Source organism: Dermacentor silvarum, chromosome 4 (assembly GCF_013339745.2).
Source record: "Dermacentor silvarum isolate Dsil-2018 chromosome 4, BIME_Dsil_1.4, whole genome shotgun sequence".
NCBI lineage: Eukaryota > Metazoa > Arthropoda > Arachnida > Ixodida > Ixodidae > Dermacentor > Dermacentor silvarum.
Genome location: NC_051157.2, coordinates 27,038,180 through 27,053,318, shown reverse-complemented (window position 1 = coordinate 27,053,318; position 15,139 = coordinate 27,038,180). Strand labels below are relative to the sequence as shown.

The window sequence follows — 15,139 nt, the reverse complement described above, 5'->3', positions numbered from 1 at the left end:
CTAGGCTACTTCCTGATTAATGCAAATGTTGTGAGGCACTTGATGTTAGCAGCAGGGTACCTTCCTTTCTTGTCTTATTTCTTTCTAAGTCGGAAGGTTGTGGGGGACGCCATATGGTGGACAGCACTTCAAACACCTTCGAAAGGCAGCCGAGTGAGCCTAGAATCAACTTATTTCAACATCTGATTAGCGCGATATGCAATTCAGGGCGCCTATGGCATCAGAGCGAGCCGTGCAAGCAGGTTTTTGCATCTGCAGAGAATGCGAGCTTGCAGTCTGTCCTGCTGCTTGATGAAGCAAACAGACTCACTTGTAACCCCACAGGTGAAGCTGGACGTTGGTGTTGTTGTTGTTTACGAGCTTGTTTGGGTTCCACTTGATGCGCATCTGCTCTGGCCTTTCAACTTTGTCGCTGTCATCCATGATTTCGATGTCTTCGGCCGCAAGTTCCGGAGGCTCTGCGTGTGTGCGCACAGGGTTGGTGCTGGTTTGCATACTCGTAAATCAGGATTAAAACGAACAAACTAAATAAATAAAGAACACCGAAGCTAGCTCCCTATTTCTCACGCCGCAAAGTTGTACTACTACTTTAGTAATGATTTTCTATCGAATGTACGAATAATACTGCACTATTGTATGCTGTACTATATTGTATGTGATCTCATTTACAGGCCTGTATCGGTAGTTTTATCAAGAACAAATTGATTGCTGGCAACGCCTTTTGCATAAGTAACTCCTTGTTTCATATTTACCTCCATTTTATAGAGTTCTCTGGCGAAATACGGTCACTGTAAAAGCGGAGCGTGAACGTCCTCGAGCCTGAGCAGCAGCGCATGGGTGGGTGAAGATAGATGCCTTTGTCTAACATTGCAAATTGTATAGGCAGTGCAAATTGTAGTTTTATACACTGCATATAGGGAATTTGTGGTGTTTTGATTCTTGCAAGGCAAGTGTAGCGGTATGTGCTCTCCCCTGCGGCACACCCCTGAGGAGCCGAACTTCAGGTGGGTGCCCGGTGGTGGGGTGCGAACCATGCGCTTCCCGCATCCAAGCCGGGCGCCCTACTCACTGGGTCACGGCTGTGGCTGAACTTCGAGTATGCACCAAGCTGCTGATATGATCCCTCTTTTGTGAACATCATATTTCACTACGTCCGTTCCTTTAGGTTATTTTCTCTCTCTCTTTCTTTTTTGACAATATAAACTTGTCAAGACGTCATACTAACCAGACTGAACGTCAGCCCTTAATTCATTGGTGATGGTGCGTAAGAACGTCCCCCCCCCCCCCCCCCTTTCTTAGTAGGTGCTCATGCGCACACCTATGTTTATTGCACATTGCGGACTGGCAAATGTGGAGTGTAGTGCGATTTATACTCACGGACGTAGAATCGCCCGTAGAACATAGCGTCCCGGCTTCCCTGGGACACTGTGAGATCTACGTATCCATGGAAGAACACAGGCGGCATGAGGCACGTGGCGTGGTTGGCGTCACGGTAGATGGCCGGCAGCCTGTGGCCCGACATGTCCTGGAACTGGCACTCTATCTTCTCGTTGGGGTCGAAGCAGGGACCCGTCACATTGATCAGAGTTCCGCCCAGCATTGTCGCATACTTGGGGAAGAAGGTCAGCCGCGGTCTGCTCGTGATCAGGTGAGGCACCAACTCTGCACAGTCAAGATGACGGGCAGTCTTTTGGCGTGAGAGCATCGCCGGCTCACACATGACTTACAACCCATACCGACACATGGAGGAGTAGGTACACCTTGTAAACAAAGAGAGTTCTGGCAACATTTTTTTAGTTTTAAAAAAAATATTTTTGCAGCAACAGCAGCAACTGCGAGTGCTATAACGTAGCTTTGTTTTCGTGTGTTCTCGTACTTACAAAGTGTTTTTTCGCTGATTGGATATGAGCAGTAAAATACCATAATACCGCGACCTGCGGCAACCCTACAAAGCCGAACATATCATTTCTGCATTACGGTGAGCAGACTCCTCAAACTTCGGATCTGAGAAAAAAAGGGGGGTGGGGGGGTGACTGTGATGACACACAGTGCTGTTGCACATGGACACATTGTTGCTATTACTTATAATGCTTGTTACACACAAATCTTATTAGCCAATCGGCAAACATAAACCTTTGTACACTAACAGTGCACTCAAGCGTCGACTCGCTAGAACCAGCAGTGGACGGGAGCCTCGAAGAAATACAGTGGCGCCGCCTGCCTCCAGCGCCTAAATGACGCTTAAAGTTGGATCACGTGCGGTAGTGTCTGCGTCAGCGCAGTCACATGCTTCGTTTTATTGCAACAGCAATTATATAGACACTCCAGGCGAAATATGTACGCCCCATGTTTGTTTATGCCATGTATACAACGTAGTTGCTGTAATATCCAACTGCCAAAGTTGCTTAGACAAGGTATTTTCTTCCTGACTGATTTATTCCTCAGAATTCTTGAGAATTGCAGTGCGCAAACAAAAGTAATGAGACATTTCACTGACAGCGCGTGCCTTTCATCTTAAACCTTCTCAGACTATTAAAAAGTGCAGAACATTATTATCTGCAAGTAATGCCATTTCAGTGGCACCGCTCTTTACGGGCAGCGCAGTGGCGCCTGTCCTACATGGCGTGTTAAAATTTTCAAGGGTACGAGGAATTTTAGTACATGCGTGTTTAATCGCACCTGCGCATAGTTAGAACACTCACCGAGGAGTTCAAGCATTATGCTAAACCTTGCCATCGCTCTCAGTGCTTTGGCCTTTGCGTGAAACTGCCAATTTTTCGTCGTACTGTCGTGTAACTTCGATTGGTTGTACTAGTTTTACGCAAAAGCGCTTGTTCTTTGCTTTGATTTTAAGGTTTTATACGCCGTATGAGAATATCCGGTGTTTTTCTGTGCCAATTTGGGCCAGAGATTTCTTTTCCTACTATCGCAGAAATAAAGCGTAGTAGCTCCTACAGAAGCTCTAGGCCGTTAAATTCTGGTGGTAAATTTTAAAGCGCGCACATACATACATATACGAAACCACAAGTTCCATTTGCAAGTATGAAGCAGTCGAATCTGTGAAGCGAGATATACGTGATTTATGCAGTCAGTCACGCGCGTAGCATAAATCGTATCATAAATCTATACTGCCTTTAGTGGGTTTGAACATGGGAAGAGATCTTGTTGTAGATGTTTGGGATTTATTGGTATGCATTATTATTATTATTATTATTATTATTATTATTATTATTATTATTATTATTATTATTATTATTATTATTATTATTATTTCTCACGGACAACGTGGTGACACACCTGTTCGGCTCAATATGATCGGTATCCTTCCCCGACTATGCACCATGGGAGGTGGCTTCGTTACATGCATAACCTTATGCTGCTAGTATCTTTCTCATTTAACTTAAAAGCAATATCTTTGGTGGATAAATCTCTGTAGCGGCTTTCTCATGTTTTAACACCTGTAGAATGCGAGGCCTTCACAATCAGCGCACGCCTTTATTAATTTCCTGCATAAGCGTATCGTGCCGCCTATAGTCGTTTCTAGTTGGCATGCGCTGCACTGAACGATGACAGACGATGAAACTTGTTGTAATTTACTGTTTTTGGCGTAGTATACGCCGGAAGATAATGAAAGAAAGAAGAAAAATCGTGAAACTGCAAAGTGAGGAGTGTTTCTTTTTTTTGTATTGTATAATTTACATAATTTTATCTCCCGTTTGTATTATGTAGTAGTCAAGGCAGCCTTTGCACTGCTGTTGAAAAAACAAGTCATACTTATTTTTCAGTATGGCAAACGTTATCACCAAGTGCAACCTGAACGCATCTTGTATTCTGCCATTGACAACAAAAAGTTAGCTTACTCATATCAAAATTCCCAGGAGGGATCTTTAACCCATTCCGACTCTCAAAAAGATCTCTGACCAGTTTACTTTTGCGTATAGACCAGGTCTTGTCACTGCAATCTGAATGAACAATCCTATTAAAACAGGGACAAATCCTGGCCTTGGCTAGATATATTCCGCGATGAGCATATTAAAAAGCAAGGGCCCCGAGCTACATTTTTCTCTTCTAATACGGCAGTCACTACAATTGAACAACAAGGGACTATGTTTATGAACAATAAAAAAAAATTGAGTGGAACCTCCATGAACGGGTACTGTCCCAAGAGTTATGCATAGCACTATATGGCTAATGGCTAATCTTACCCCACTTTATGCACGATCCGTGCCAGATTTCCTCGTCTATTTGGAAGATGTAGCGTCCCTTGATGCCGTTGCCTTCGCCGTGCTGCGGTAGGTTCTTGACCCGGGGCTCTTGGGAGTATGGAATGAACTCATAGTACCGCGTCGTGTTGCCCGCGTTGAAGCCTACGAACGGGTTCTCGCCGTTCTCGCCGTTGTTGACATCGTTGACAGCAATCCAGTCGATCTTCTCGTAGTTGAACATCACGTACGTGCGACGCTCATCACTCGCCAGGACCACCTGGTACGTGTTGGTCTGTCCGTAGGAGGAAGGAAAAAATACATAGTTCGCATATGGGCTTAAAGACGCTAAAGGCGATACCGACGAACGAAACACCTAAAAGATTACTATCTTGGAAGTTTTTATTGGGAGAAAGCAAACAACAAAAAATGAACAATTAGGCATTTTTAGTTGTATACTGTTTTAACTTCCATTACTATCATTGCCTCCACTAGTGTAAGCTTTGCACACGCTGCTTATAAGCTTGCACATTTAAATCTGGCAGGAAGCATAGAGGGTGACGGTAATAATGCCATTAGCGGTGTTGTGTATAACTCTCTAATATCGAGACGCCAGGTAAGTTGTCAGGTTGTGCCTTCGAATTATTCTTAGAAAGAACCGTGATATGGAGAGTATAAGGGGTGAAAATAGATTTCTAGTCGGGAAATGTCAAGGCTAACCACTGTTGAAAGTAAAGCTGATGTTCGACTAAAGCGATGACCGGACAACATTATAGCCTTCCAAAGCATTTCTTCTCCATTGAGGCATCTGTTTGGCTAAGCGGCCCTCGCTGCTACCAACGCTATTGAGGCCCAAGCCCCGATTTCAAGCGCCGGTCTTTCAAATGACGTCGCCTGATCAGATGTTCCTGCCGGCGTCTCTGCCTTTCCAGTCATTCATTCGACTCTCTTCTATCTTTGAAGTTCTTCTATCTTTGAAGTTCTTTATCGGGACAGACCTTGACGTTGCTCTTGCTCTGCATGCCAGTCAGGGTAACGTTCCTCCAAGTGGCAATGGCCACGAACGTCGGCTTGAAGTCGGCCGCTCCGATCATGCCCTCTCGGAAGTCCTCGAGCGCACGCTGCTCCAGCCACTGCTGAGGGTCTCGGTCTGAGTGCTCGCCGACACGGAACAGACGGAAGTAGACGCCAGATTCTGCACGAAACGGCCGCATTGGGTCACTTCATTGATTGATAATTGAACTTAACTTCCCAAGGCAACACAGGGTTATGCATAGAGACGCCGCAGTGTAATTCTTAGGATTCATTTTGATGAATTCTGTAAATATAACAAAGTCTATGTTATCTCTGGATGAGTGGTCATAAATCGCTCTCTTTTGGCGCCATGCATTTTTGTCAAAGTCGTAAGAACGTTTAAATCGCGATGGGAAGAAATAAACTTTATTGAAAGAACCGCCAGTTTGGTTTTGGTGGCCTCACGTGGCGGCTCGATGGGAAATGTTTTTCTCGAGTCTCACGTTCTCATTTTTATCATTCTTTTTCCACTTCGTTCTCATACTTTTTTTAAGTCAGTCTTCATTCATTTCGACATTTATATAACGGTTTCTCGGCGATCACAGCCAAGAAGTCACACAATCGGCTTGACAAAGGACTGAGTTGTGTACATGAGACGCCGGTGCAATTGAAAATTAATTCAGCTTCGATGCTTTTTCTCTTTCACATTTTTATTTTAATTAATCATTATACTGATGCCAGTCTCGCTGTTCCTTTTTGTTTCCGTCCCCACGCCCATTTTTTCTGACCTTCGTATATCATAATTCAAATATATGACCCCTCAAAATGCCTTTGCCCAGGCCGCTCAATTCTGGGCTTATTCCGCATGATGGGTGCGAACCACTGTCCTGCAGACATCATCATCATCAAGAGCAAATGATGGCTGTTGCTGTACATGGCACGCAGGTGTTGACTAGCCAAATCGCGTCCTACTCACCGGGTATGTGCTCCACCATGCTCTGATAGCTGAGCCATGGTGCGATCAAGGCCGGGTCCTTCTCCCGGATCGTGTCCTCTGGCCGCATCGGAAAGCGCACGGGGAACCGAAATGTGGCCGGCGCACCGCTGAAGTGCAGGTAGCCGTTCAGATGTACCTGCGTGTGTACGCACCCGTGGATAACATTTAGATAGTTTTAGCGTGCCCGGTATTGCAGTGTATGCAATGGTGTTCGCGTAATACCGGACTACCGGACACTGGTAGCGACATCTTGGGACGGTTTGTCTAACCACAATGCTTTGTAGATACGCTTCCGTGTCCCATTTGTGTTTTTTTCTAAAAAAAAAAACATTTGAAATAGCAACGTGTTCTCGATTATGCCCCTGCCTAAAATTTACGCCAGCAGCGAAGTAGAATACGCTTGGTTCTACACTTAGCTTTGTGTTTGTCTGGTTGAGCTCTGTGCCACCAGGTGGCGCCACCAACCCGGTAACTCACATTGACGCCTCCGGTAACCCGGTAATGCGCAAATGGTAAGAAGTGTGCAGACAAACTGAAACTCTATATTGATACCCTCATGTCATATATATACGGTTGCCACTAGAGTGTACTAGAGTACACTCTAGTTGCCACCTGGCCGGTGTTCCACCATCACAACCGGCTTTTTCCATCGCAGTACAGGCTGCCGGTTCGACCCCCACACCGGCACGTCTCCCCCCAAAATCCAGCACATTATAAGCTGTATCGCAAACACTATGTCGGGCGTTCTTACAGAACGCAGACAACTGAATTATCGCAAGCAATTTCATTCCTAATTCCTAAACTTTCATTTATTCCCTAAAACGTAATGTATGTTGTTGTCATCTAGACTACACGTATTGCTGTGTTGTTAGAAGGCTATTGATGTCTTACGAATAAATTGTTTGCAACAACAGCATGAATATTTTGAAGGCTTACCAAGTTTTCTGTAAAGCCATTCGATAAATTTGAATCATGCAATGTTTGCACTCGGAGTATCGCCATGTTATTTTGTTTTCATTTTGTTTGTATTTTGCATACAGTACGTTTTGTTGATCGACTTGTCGAATGGGACTTCTCGTAACCCCAGCAATATATCTAACAAAGTTCCGAGTTCAGGAACAGGCCCGCATCTTTCTGACTCGCCGCACGTCGTGTACGTCTGCACGTCGATGTATCGGGCGCCGTGGTATTATGTGCCTTCAGCTTAAAATGAGCATTCATAAGCGATACGGCAACAAAGCAACGATCATAGACAGATCGATCCTGTACCTTGATGTACTTGTAGTGGAAGCCAAAGAAGGGCAGCCTGGCCTGCAGTGAGATCTCGCTCTCCAGCTTGCTCGAGTCGATGGTCTGCAGGTCATTGCGGTCGTACGGGTACATGAGCGACTTGCGGAACGTCTGGTAGTCGGCCGGACGCTGCGGGTACACTAGTCGGTCCTCAATGGCGAACAGGTCGGCATCCGAAGATCCTCCTCCTGCGGAGGCCAAGTCAGTGAGGGGCGCATGGACGTAAAGGTACTTTAAGGAACGCCGAATAGCAGCAACGAATCAGTGTAGATTGTGAGAAGAATTCTCGGAAAACTCTGGCATTTATCTAGCGCAAAAAAAAGGTTGCTTATTAGCGGATAAAAATAAAGAGTAAACCTTCCTCTTTTTTTTTTCTAATTTCGCGCAGACGCTGTCAAAATCTGTGTTGTCACCAAGATCTATACTGCAGGAACATCAAAGTGGCCTCGCCACCCGTCTTTGTAATTGTTCTGGCTTATCAAGCCTCGATTTGCAACAAGGCTGACATTCTGGGCATTACAACAATATAATTCACCAATCCAACCTGATATTCCTCGTTAGCGTTTCTTTAGTGGAACCTAAGTAATATTGTAAAACCTATTGGAAAGTATACAGATCGATGTATTGGATTTGTGAAGTCGCACACAGTGAATAACTATTTACCGACCGAGCAGCCATGCGCGCCGGCGGCGGCTGCGTACGGCGCGGTCGCGCGAACCCTATCTTGCAGTGGCGCACCGACGGGGGGGGGGGGGGGGGATTCGGGGGTTGTAACCCCCCCCCCCTGAGGCCGACTTAAACCCCCCTTTTGTTTAACCCCTTTTCTTTCCTTACGCATTTTAGTACTGTAAATAAGATGTAAGACGCGCAATCGCCTGCACACTTGCAAAAAGCGCATTTTTTTACAATTTCCCGTGAAGAAATCGAAATTAGTGCTGTTTAGATGGTATTGGCAAACTGTCAAACCCCCCCCCCCCTGGCAGAAATCCTGGGTGCGCTACTGCTATCTTGAAAGCGATCTGCGATGTGAACAGATTTTAGGTGCGCGGAGGGCTGATAGCTTCGTGTGCGCTGTGTTCTGGCCGGTTAGTTCGCGTTGGAGCGAGAGGCAGCACGAAGGTCAATTCGCTCGCTGCTGCTGCCGCGCTTCCTCACGCAAGCGTTTTGACAGCGAGTGTCCGCGGTCATCGAGTGAGGTGTGTTAATGTTAGCCTGTGCGCGCGTGACACCATGCTTGTTAATTTAGTTAGTAAGTGAATGCTTACAATTCAAGTGCGCGCGTGACACCATGCTTTTTAATTTAGTTAGTAAGCGAATGTTTACAAGTTTATATGGCCGATAAACTACTATCCTTACTAATTTGTTATACCTTTCGGGCGAAATTACGACTTTTATTGCGATAACAATTATAGACACTCAAAGAGTTTTTCTGCCGTCGCCGTGAGGTTCTGTATGACGTCAACGGCGAAATGAAATCGTCGCCGCGCGGCGTGTGCTGTATTTGCGAGTGAAATGGCGCGAGGGACGCGCGCTTTCACGGGGAGCGACCGCACGGCGGAGAACAAACACGCGTTCTGCGCCGAGCTCCCTGAAGGGCTGCAGAATTAAGCGTCTATTTCCTCCTTTAAAATCACCATATATATACAGAGAGAGAGAGAGAGAGCAAACGCGACTTCTTCCGTCGCGCGAAAGGCCGTTGGGGGACGGGAGGGAGGGGAGGCGACGTTTATCTGCGGCACCAAATGCGCATTTATATAAAAACGTTGCGAGGCGAGAAAGTGGTAAAGACTTCCGACGCTGCACCACGAGTTTCCTGTTCTGATCTCGTCGAGTGAGTGGGTGAGTGAGTGAATAAACTTTATTGTAAAATAAATCATTCAGCTGGCCTCATGCGAGGGTTATCTATGGTCGGGGCCCCTATTTCACGGCTCCGCTGGCTTCCGCAAGCCTGTTAGCTCTTCTGACCAGGAGGATCTGGTCCTCTGGGTCTCAGCTGGCCAGCAGTGCCTCCCACTGATCTCTATTTGGATTTGGTATGTGAGGTTCTATGTTGTGTGATGTGCACTCACATGTTATGTGGTACAGGGTTGGTGTTGACCCGCACCATGGGCATATGTCTCTAAAGGCTGAGGGGTGTATCTTGTGTTGTTTATGTAAGCTGACGAAGGTACCTGTCTGTAGCCTACGCAGATCGGTGGCCTCTTCAGTCTTTAGTTTTCTGCGATCTCGTCGAAAGCCTCCGAGCCGCCCCCAGAGGCCCTGGCAACAGTCACCAACGCCGCGCGCGTTCGGTGCGAATGCGGGAAAACGGCGACGGCGTCGACAGCAGTTCTGCGCGTTACTGGTGCTGCTGCATGTCCAAGTTTATACAGCTGATAAAACTACTATCCTTACTCCATATAGCTATCTGCTAAGTTGCTATCGCAATTGATGCTTCGCCTTTCGGGTGAAACTGCGACATTTTTTTTTTTTTTTTTTTTTTTTTACTTGAGCTACAGAGAATGGACAATGCGATCATAGCTGTTTGCAACTTGACCAACACTGACGTCGTTCAGATCTACAAATACGCAACCCGGCGGACCATGCGACCCACCTGGTCCCCCGCCTTCCGCAGCTTCCCTATAGTGTTGTGTCGGACCGGCGGTGTTGGTTGATGAAAAGTCCGAGGACTCTAATTTCATGTTGTTCAGGGATTCGACCATACTCTAGAGAGAGAGCAATTTTGGACGTGCATTTGGGCGAGGGGCGGAGATGCACGAATTCAGACTTTTGGGGGGAACATTGGAGGCCACAAGCGTGAGCATATCGGTCCACTATGGTCGCCGCTTGCTGCAGGTTGGCCTGCATGTCTCCCAAAGAGCCTTGCGTGGCCCAGATGGTGATGTCGTCCGCGTAGAGTGCGTGTTGCACCCCCGGGACAGCCTCCAGCTGGGCAGGCAAGTTCTTCATGGCCAGATTGAACAATAGGGGGGAGAGGACAGCGCCCTGTGGTGTACCTCTGGACCCTAGAGTGTATGGGCCATGTTCGGTGTCCTGTATGTGCAAGTATGCGTGTCTCTGTGTTAGAAATTGTAAGACGTACTGAAAAGCGTTACGCCCGCAGTTGGTTTGAGAAAGATGAATTAGGATGATTTCATGAGTGACGTTGTCGAATGCTCCCTTAAGGTCCAAGGCCAGAACCACCTTGTCGTTATGGGGGCATTCGACGGGGTCTAGGACTTCCCGATTAAGTTGGAGGAGGATATCCTGTGCGGATCTGTGGGGCGAAACCCGAACATGGTTTCCGCAAATGTGTTATGGTCTTCCATGAAAGTAGACAACCGGTCCCCGCACCATCGTCTCCATTAACTTGCCCACACAAGAGGTGAGAGAGTAGGGGCGGAGGTACGTTGTCCGGATTTACCGCTTTGCCAGGTTTAGGAATAAAGGTGACAAGTGCTGTCTTCCAATCGATAGGGAGGGGCACTTCTCCCAGCCAGATAGAATTGAAGTATGCCAACAGTGAATTGTAAGTCGAGTCTGGTAGGTTTGCCAGGAGCTTGACTGTAATTTTGTCCCGTCCGGGTGCAGTGCCACGTTTCATTTTGGCCAGGGCTGCCTTCAGGTCGTGGAGCTGGAAAGGTTGATCCAGCTCGGCATTCTCAGAGCCTGCATATGAGTATGCCGTCCCTCGGGTATCCTGGGTAGTGCACAGGTATTGGTCCCTGAGCTTGTGTGCTAGCTGAGTTGTGTTCGGGTGGAGGGAGTCTCTCTGCGGAGACTTCAAGCTGGAGTGGCCCTTACACCTTCCGTATCCTAAGCCTGAGGCCCAGCACCTGCAGTCCCTATGAAGTGCTCTGATCCTACGTCACCAGCAGATACTCGCCACTCATGTGGCTGTGTCCAGGGACAAAGACCAGAAGAGCGAAATTGCTTAGAAGTGCCGACATAACGTACAGACCAGCCCACAGACTATGAATGGTTAATTGTTGACAATCACTTCCATAGACCGCTTATACAGCTTCTTCGCGAAGAATGCCTGCACACATTCATTTAACTATATCAGTGATTCGCCATATGGCAGCCTGTGCGGTCAAAAAAGAAAAAGAAAAAGATGGCGTATGCCATGAAATTAATTAAAAAGATTGGCGTTTCGCGATTTCAAGAAGATAAGCTACACGCATATCGCAAGATATAGTGACTGACAAAATTGTCACAAAATGTAATTCTATGGTGAACCTGAAATTGCTGCCTATTCGTTCATATCGCATGCGTCTGTCGAAGGTGCATGCTGTCCCGCCGTTCTGCATACCTTCCTACTAATGCTTTTTACTAGATTGTCTGTCCTTGAATGAATGCATCGCCAAACTTTTCAGCAGGCCCCTAAGAGGGCACTAAATAGAGGTCTATTTGAGGTACATTGTTACATTACACTCCCGAAACCAAATAGATGAGTGTCACTCCTAATATATGAGGCTTAGTAAGCCACAAAAGGGCACGATAACGGAAGACAAGTGGCGACACCACCTGTAGGTTTCCGCACCAGCTCCACGTGACATCATGAATTCTGACAGCGTCACTTACGGGCTCTGATAGTCAATATACAGGTCACATTGCATTCGAGAGTAAGCAGCCTAGAGGCCCTATAACGTAAAACTATTCCAAGCAGTTTTTATTCCAATCTCCTGACGTCAAATTTACGTAACCACTGACTCAAGCATCGGGCGGTGACTCGCAGCGTTGTCTGAACAGCCCAATCAAACGCTCTACTGGATTATAGGCGATCACCTTTGTTTGCTTTAAAAACGAATAGCATTGCCTACATTGAGCGGTTTTTGTTATCTGAGTGGCTGCCAAGAGGCGACAAGCACGCTCAAGTGGAGAGGGTTTTGATGGGGCCGAGCCAGCGCGGTGAAAATAGATAACCGAATGAATAGGGTGGTGCCGGCGTCTGCGATTGGTCCGCTTTCGCTTACTTAAGGCTGATTCACACTAGGCCGACACGGCACCGATTTTGGTCTGCCGACTGTTGGCGACAGCGTTTTCCGTCCTGTAAACCGCTCGCGTCATCAGTCGGCAGACCAAAATCGTTCTCGTGTCGGCGTAGTGTGAATCAGCCTTTACCTTAACGCATCGCTACAAAATACCGGCCTGGCCTGGGCCGGTATTTTGTAGCGGTGCCTTACGCTTTATTCTATACTATAGTCTTATCATCCACCGCTCTCGGCCGGCTGATCCCTTTGATAACGTGCGCGGACCATCGCTCTGACCACTGACCAAGCGCGAAAAGGCATTAGCATCGGAAAGGCATCGCTACAACCGGCCCAGGGTCGAAAATCGTGATGACATGCTACGGAAGGTTAAGAATGCCGCTAAAACGGATCCTCAGCAAAGAACAGTTGGCAGAGCGAGGTCGTACACGTGTCGAAAGGGCTCGATAACGTTATACTACCACGCAAAAAGGTTTATTATAGACAAATATAAGCAAAAATGCATTGATATCTGTGACGTCATATTGATGTCATCAGCACTAAGCTGATTAAATTCAAAGAGTTTTGAAAGACTAATCTACCAGTCTAAACTAATTTAACTTTAGCGTGCACTTAACTGTCGACAGTGCTGAATGAGTAGTGTTGCTCTGCGTATTGCTCATGGACAGCAAGGCTCGCAGTGACTGTTGCACACAGAAGCCCGCAAAGATGCTGTCGAAATCCTTAAACGACACTGGTTTTCTCGACCAGTTTTGCATAATAACACGAAACGGCACACGAGGCTGAGGCAGGGTACATACTGGTATTACTTTTGCAAGGCTATGCATGCCTGTGCAAATCATCGACAACAACGGCAGCAACAATATATACATAGGGTCCTTTGGTTTTCGGGTAAAACCCAATAATTTCCGATTTTTGCACCCCGAACAAGTTTTATCAAAATCTGGTTAAGCCATATTTCTTCCCGAAGTTTGCCCTTTCATAAAGGATAATAATAAACGCAAGTGTTGCAAAACTGTTGAACGCTGCCCAATATAATGCATGCTTCTATTTCGCCAACATAGAAGCATGCGAAAATTACCCGCATATACCGGAGGTTAATTTTAAAATTTTATGGAATTTTGAAAAATCGCCTGTCGCAGATAGCAAAATTCTTGTCGTTGAGCTCGGTTATTCGAAGAGGCGGACATTAGCAGCACGAGAAATAGAAACACATTCAACTATATAATTAACAAAAATTGCCTAATGAACTTCTTAGTTAATTACTTTACGACACCTATTGCAGTTTACGAATTGTAGCCGGTGAGTTTGCAGGACGCATCCACTTGAAATGACAAGGACAAGGAAGAACATCTCACCTCTTGCGAAACATGCTTGTGTGCACTAATATACACCTTTTTTTTTTGTTGTTGTTTGTTAATTAGGGTGCAGAGAACAAAGCAAATAAGGTGTCGCCAAACACGTTCCGTTGTTGTTTTTTAAGTATAATAATGCCTGCCAATTAGGATTTGCATAAATGAGTTCGTCACACGACATAAAAGCTCTCTTTGTCATTACATGTTCCCCTCAGGTATTTCACTTGTGTAAATACGTTTGTATCCAAAAAAAAAAAAAAAGGCCATTGCGTGTGTTAATAATTTGTGACAGTTACCAGAAAAATCCGTGAACTTTGGGCTGCCAGACAGCAAGAACCTCGATTTCTCCCCGGTTTTCTTTTGTAAAAATAACACCCTATATTTATACCCCTCGAACTTGAAGAGAATATATACTGTATAACCCGGAAACGAAGGACCCTAGCGTATACGGTGAACTGGATCAGGGTGCACGTTTATCAAGCCCAGGAATGCTTTCTTGTGGCTTTCTGGGTGCGGTATGCCATTTTTACTAGGTAGCTTCCACGATGTGCGATCAATTAATTGTGCTTCAGAATATTCTGGCTATCAGCGGAATGAAACACAACACTGCTCACAAAGACACGGAGAAAAGCGTTGTATTGTTATTGCCCTTTGTACTAAAAATATTTTTTTAAGACTGAAAGCTGAATGTTTGAAATAGGACTATGCTATCCTCACAATATTGCACTATCTTCACAGTATACTACAGCACTTCGACAATGATCTTACTTTTGGATACTAGTGCGACTATTAGAGACACTTAAAAATGCATGAATGAAGAATGCAGTGGTGTTTATGGAATATTGAGCATAACATCAACATTTTATGACATATCCTGCTCAAGGCGATATGCGTATTACACGAGTGACGGCTACAGGATAATGCCACACCTGTATAGACGCTAGTCATACTTGCGATGCGTCATCGTATGCTGCCTACGTCACGGCGGCTGCGTGACGTCGTTCACTCTTGTCACGCTAGCCTTTACAAAGGTGCGCATTTTCACGCTTAGATGTAACAGTCGTGCTGGTTTTGATGTTTGAGTTGCTTTTGACCGGTATAAAGGCAACGTTCATTGAAATTAAATTCATAGTTTATATTTACAGGTAACTATGGCGCCAGCTGTCATGTTATATAACTTATAAGATGTGGAACACGACTGGCGCGCAGTTATCAAACAGAGATTTTCCTTAAAATTTTAAGGCCATCGACGTTGCTTTTAGACCTTATGAAAAATAACCAAGACATCATATCGAGTAGGGTTGCCAACAT

The 15,139-nt window shown here is 46.0% G+C and overlaps 1 protein-coding gene across 3 annotated transcripts in view; it reads right to left on the bottom strand.

Moving 5' to 3' along the window:
- LOC119449661 (protein mesh-like) overlaps positions 1 to 15,139 on the bottom strand; it is a 39,377-nt gene that overhangs the window by 19,391 nt on the left and 4,847 nt on the right. For all 3 annotated transcript variants that reach the window (XM_049665358.1, XM_049665357.1, XM_049665355.1), the window contains exons 3-8: positions 7,483 to 7,691; positions 6,193 to 6,349; positions 5,201 to 5,397; positions 4,206 to 4,497; positions 1,378 to 1,662; positions 311 to 458 (exon numbers count right to left, since the gene is read on the bottom strand). In XM_049665358.1, coding sequence (XP_049521315.1) covers positions 311 to 458; positions 1,378 to 1,662; positions 4,206 to 4,497; positions 5,201 to 5,397; positions 6,193 to 6,349; positions 7,483 to 7,691 — 1,288 coding nt within the window. The remainder of the gene's footprint in view (positions 1 to 310; positions 459 to 1,377; positions 1,663 to 4,205; positions 4,498 to 5,200; positions 5,398 to 6,192; positions 6,350 to 7,482; positions 7,692 to 15,139) is intronic.